The following is a 5,148-nucleotide window of genomic DNA, read 5'->3' on the forward strand; positions in this document are numbered from 1 at the left end:
TGACTTCTATTCAGCTGAAGCAGTAACAGAGTGAACAGTGAGATTTTTAGACACAACTATTACTGATACCTCATTGTGTTGTTTTTTGTAAGATGAATCATCTCAAGTTTCTCTGATGTGAAGGCCATCTTGTTTATCTCCCCCCACCTCAGAATACTCTGTATATTCTGTTTGAGAAGAGTGGCATTATTGTCAAGTGAGTGGGTCACCTGCCAGATGTTCAGATCATCTGCATAGTCAAAGTGCAATTTCAAGTTTTACCACAGCAGCTTTGCCAGATACAGAAGGAACAGTATTGATGATAAAGAAGATTTCTGTGATATGCCACATTGCATCTAATGTGCTGCTGTGATGATCCCCTCTAACCGGATCTGAGCTCTGTGTTCAGTGAGGAAATTGTCAATGAGCTGCAGCAGCTCATATGATCATCTCTACTGTGTCATGTGTTGAAGCAGCTGTCTGTGCAGCACAGCATCAAAGGCACTCTGCATATTCATTGTGATCATGAACACTTTCTTGTTTTATGTGAAGGCTGCCTTCATCTCATAAGTGAAAGCAGCTACCAAGTTTATTGCAGATTATCTGAGCAGCGCCCTTTTATACTGTGAGCTGATTATATCATAAATGAGTGCTGTATACACCAGTTGCCTTGCAATGATGTGTTTCAACCCTTTGAAGATTACTGAAAGCAGGGCAATGAGTCTTCAGAAGTGGACTGAGCTTTTATCTCTCTTATTCATTTTGAATATCATTGCCATCTCTGCCAGTTTCCAGGCTTGTGGGAAGTGGCAGAGCTGGAGGCAGCAGTTGTATAGCTGCTATATAAAGAGAAATACATGCTGCCAGCATGCTTTGAACATCTGCACTGTGATTTCATTTATGTCTAGAGAGGTGCTCTGTATTTCAATGATGTTATTGTAAGAGATGGGCTACAAGAGTAATTACAAGAGTAGTGTGAAGTACGCACAAAGGATATTAAGAAGGTAGCAATCTCTATTGTTCAAAGCTAATCGCTGATTTCCTAAAATCCACGGATATCAGCGAGCATTATATAGATAATATTGCCATCGCCACGTATCTATCGCCACGTATCTATCGCCACGTATCTATTTCCTAATATAGATATCTCCGTTGCGCCTATTACAATTATCTCCCTTCTTCAAAGGCCTGGTCCCCAGGGCTTCTTATTGTGCGAAGTTCGTAATATGTGCTGCGTGGTTGATATTGTATAAAGTTCGCAGGATAGGACCGAATTAATTGTTCGGGTTAATTCCGAAGCGTTGCTGACTCGGGAAAACGTTGTTCCAGTTTCGGTGTTATCGCGGTCCAATCATGATTTAGGCACAACCCCTGAACCCCTTTCCTTTAACCTTAACACCACAAATCGTATCCTAACGAGATCATCACCATCATCACCAACAACGATTTTTTTTTATTTAAAAGAATACACCAATTGATCTAGCAAAGTACACTGTATCTTCCCATGCGATTTTTATTGCGACATTCGAAGTTTTGGTTGCGTGGTTGCGTTTTCTATTTTGGGTCGGATTTTGTGTTGTTGCAACTTCTTTGATCGATATTGCAATATTGATTTTAACCACCAACATCTGTTCTTTTCTTGCTGCTTCTTGCCTCTTCTCTCTTCTTAAAAGGTTCTTGATACTGATTAATGTCGTAATAGAATGTCAGAACCAGCTGCTTCCGTTGCCGGTTCAGAACCTATGGAGGGTGATATGCTGAATGCCATCGAGAGCATTTGCTTGGGTTGTCTGGAAAGGTTGCAAAACCCTCCAGTAACCCTTGCTTTGTGAACGACGGGCGGACACGCTGTCACGCCTGCCATATATGGAATACTGGGCAAGGATCTTGGTGCGTTACTTGAGTTATCCGATAACGCTGGCGAAGATGAGGAAGCGGACGGTCCCGTTGAAGTGTTAGAAAGGAACGCAGCAGCATATTGCTGTCGTTGTATTCGACATTTAACAACGTAGAATTAACCTGTATTAGGTGCCAGCAGACGCCGTCGAGTTGGCCCAGGCGGCTATTAACGCAGCTGAGGATTTAATTGTCGCTGGTGCAGACGCTTCGAACGTTAACGTTTTACAGGGTGCTGTGACAGCTGCAGTTAAGTTCTTCGCAGCGAAGATCCGTGGGGCTCAACGAAATGGTTCCCCTGAGGCCCCGGCTGAAACAGTGATTGGTGAGATCCCGGTGGCTACATCGCCGGTCGCAGCTCCCGAGTCATCGTTGAAACGTCGTGCTTCGCCAGTTGAGGAAATCCGGGGTAATAAGCACGTCTGCCTTGGTGACAATTCCTCAAATGACACTGGCCAAGCTGAGGCGGATCTGTTTTTTAATCCCTGGGCGGAATAAGTATGTTTAGCAGTCAACGTCGCCTTCTTCGTTTTCGTTTACTGACTGGCTCCTGATAGGTTTTATTAAACTGTTCCAAGTACTCCTGGCTGTTCACCAAATTTTCTTCAGGTTCCCAAGAATTATCCGCGTCTGTGCAATCCTTCCATTTAACAAGATATTGGGTTTGACCACGGTACTGACGTTTATCCAATATAGCTTCAACTTCCCATTCCTCCTGCGCGTCTATAATTATCGGTTCTGCCTGTGGGATCTGTCCGTCGCGCGCGTGATACGGTTCGAGAAGGGAAACGTGGAACACGGGATGAATTCCTTTATATTGTGGCGTAAGCTTCAGTTTGTACGCCTGCGTACCGCGTATATCAATTATTTGGAAGGGACCCAAAAATCGATGATCTAGTTTGGGTGAAGGTCGCAAGGTGGATATATTTTTTGCACGCAGCATTACCCAGTCCCCTATCTTAAAGCTTTTTGGTATATGGCGCTGATCATAATACTTTTTCTCAGCTGCTTTGGCAGCTTCTAGGCATTCTCGGATCCTGTTTTCTGCTTGCTTCATCCGTTCCACTTGTTCTATCGCCGACTTTGACGCGCCCGTGCTTGGGGGTTCCACGTCTATACGAAGTTCAGTTGGTCGGCCGATCATCGCTTCAGATGGTGTCATTTTTATCGATGCGTGGAAGGCGTTATTATATGCCCATTGCGCCAGGGGAATCCACTCTATCCAGTTATCCTGCTGGTAGCTGCAATATGTGCGAAGATAATGTTCAATCACCTGGTTCAATCGTTCCGTTTGGCCGTCGGTTTGCGGATGGAAGGCTGTTGATAATTTTCGTCGGACATGGAGTAAGTAACATAATGTTGACCAGAACTTGCTGTTTATTAATGAATCTCGGTCGCTAATAATGTTCGCAGGTAGGCCAAAGTTCTTCGCAAGCTTCCATACAATAATGTCCGCGAGTCTTTCCGCATCTAGCTTTGAAGATGTGGGTACAATTATGGCCCATTTAGTGAACAAATCAACAAATACGACAATAGCATTGTAAGTTTGACTTCCCTTCTTATTATCTGGTAGGCCTTCAATAAAGTCCATACTGATTGTATGCCATTTCTTATCTGGCACTGGATGTGGTTGTAGCAACCCGTACGGCTTATGCCGCGGTATCTTGACGCGTTGGCAAACATCGCAGGTCCTCACATATTCTGCAATCTCATCGCTCATACCATGCCACGAGTACTTGCGTTTGATCGCTTCGATGGTTTTGTCACGTCCAAAATGGCCACCTTGGGGATCATCGTGGTTCATTTTCATTATTTCATGCCTTACGGCCTTGTCTTGCGGTACGTAGACTTTACCATCTTTCCTGAGCAGGCCATCTTTGTCTACTGCCCAGGTCGAACGATCACCTACGCTAGCGTCACCCACCTCTAGTCTTCTGCGAAGTTCAGACGTGCCAGCGTCCCTATTCTGAACCTGCAGCAAGAGTTCGACAATAGATTCAGCTACCTCTTCGCGATAGGCTATCTCGGACTCAAATACCTTAACGGCTAGAATCCGTGGCACCAGGGTCCCTAGGTCTAACCCCGTAACGCCGGCGACTTCGTTCTCATCTGCAGGTGCGTTCTTTATCCTGCAGGGTTTGTTGTCATCGATGACTACGGGCCCCTTCGCCCAACAATTTTCTTTAACTTGCAGATTTTTTCGCACCATCTTGACACATTGGTCTAACTTTGTGTTTTCTTTTGTCTTTAGTGACTTAAAGATCCCCTTACGCAGCTTCTCTTGCAGGGTAGGGAGCCCCGTCAAGGGAGCTGCGTGTTTTATATAATCTGAGCGACGACTTGGTGCATCTGCGGGATTATTTTTCCCAGGATGGTGCTCAATTTCAAAATCGAACGCTGAGAGCATTTGCATCCAACGAATCTGACGCCCATTTAGCTGCTTCGTCGTCATGAAGCGCCGGAGGTTGGCATGGTCAGATAAAACAACTATTGGGTGCCTGCTACCATGTAGGTAGTGGCGCCATTGCCTGAAAGCTTCTACAATCGGCAACATTTCTAAATCATATGTTTGATAATGTCTTTCTGCTTCTGTGAGTTTTCTGGACCAAAACGCGATCGGGTGCCAGTGACCATCATCCATTAATTGCGATATTACTGCGGCGATTGCAACGCCAGATCCGTCCGTTTCTATACGGAGTTTTCGCTGCGGATCAAAATGAACTAACAACGGTGCTTTTGTAAAGCATTCTTTTAACTGCAGTATTGCGTGCTTGCAGTTCTCGTCCAGTTGGACAGGTGCGTTGTTCTTCCCCTTTTTTGTTTCGTATCCTTTTAGCAACTCAGTTAGGGGTGCCGTTATTATCGAGAACTTGTATATGAATCGTCGGTAAAAGTTGGCGAATCCTAGGAATGTTTGCAGCTCGTTTATTGTTCGCGGTTCAGGCCAATCTAGGATCGTATCGACGCGGCGTTTTTCGACAGTGATGCCCTGCGTGGTAATCACAAAACCCAGAAATCCAATTTCTGTTGCATGGAACGTACACTTACTAAGTTTCACATATAGTCTCCATCGCCTTAAACGTTCCAGCACATTCTTAACATGGGCGACGTGTTCGTCAAGCGTATTCGAATAGATTACGATATCGTCAAGATAAGCCACGCAATATACGTCCAAAATATCACTGAGGGCCTTGTTGATATAAGATTGGAAAGTCGCAGGGGCGTTAGTTAGCCCCTAACGGGTAAAACCAGATACTCAAAGTGTCCGTATCG

The 5,148-nt window shown here is 45.0% G+C and overlaps 2 protein-coding genes across 2 annotated transcripts in view; one reads left to right on the plus strand and one right to left on the minus strand.

Annotated features, from left to right (window-relative positions):
• Positions 1 to 2,215: 2,215 nt before the first annotated feature.
• On the minus strand, positions 2,216 to 4,516 carry HCAG_00914 (predicted protein; the record flags this gene model as incomplete). The annotated part of the gene is made up of 2 exons (XM_001543818.1): positions 2,216 to 2,346; positions 2,416 to 4,516. The coding sequence occupies 2 exons, from the start codon at positions 4,514 to 4,516 to the stop codon at positions 2,216 to 2,218; spliced, it is 2,232 nt and encodes a 743-aa protein (XP_001543868.1).
• Positions 4,517 to 4,975: 459 nt separating this feature from the next.
• The window catches only part of HCAG_00915 (predicted protein), a gene marked incomplete at both ends in the record, with an annotated part of 3,587 nt that continues 3,414 nt past the window's right edge, over positions 4,976 to 5,148 (plus strand). Inside the window, one exon of the mRNA XM_001543819.1 lies at positions 4,976 to 5,098. Coding sequence (XP_001543869.1) covers positions 4,976 to 5,098 — 123 coding nt within the window. The remainder of the gene's footprint in view (positions 5,099 to 5,148) is intronic.

The sequence above is a fragment of the Histoplasma capsulatum genome, genomic scaffold (assembly GCF_000149585.1).
Source record: "Histoplasma capsulatum NAm1 scaffold_1 genomic scaffold, whole genome shotgun sequence".
NCBI lineage: Eukaryota > Fungi > Ascomycota > Eurotiomycetes > Onygenales > Ajellomycetaceae > Histoplasma > Histoplasma mississippiense.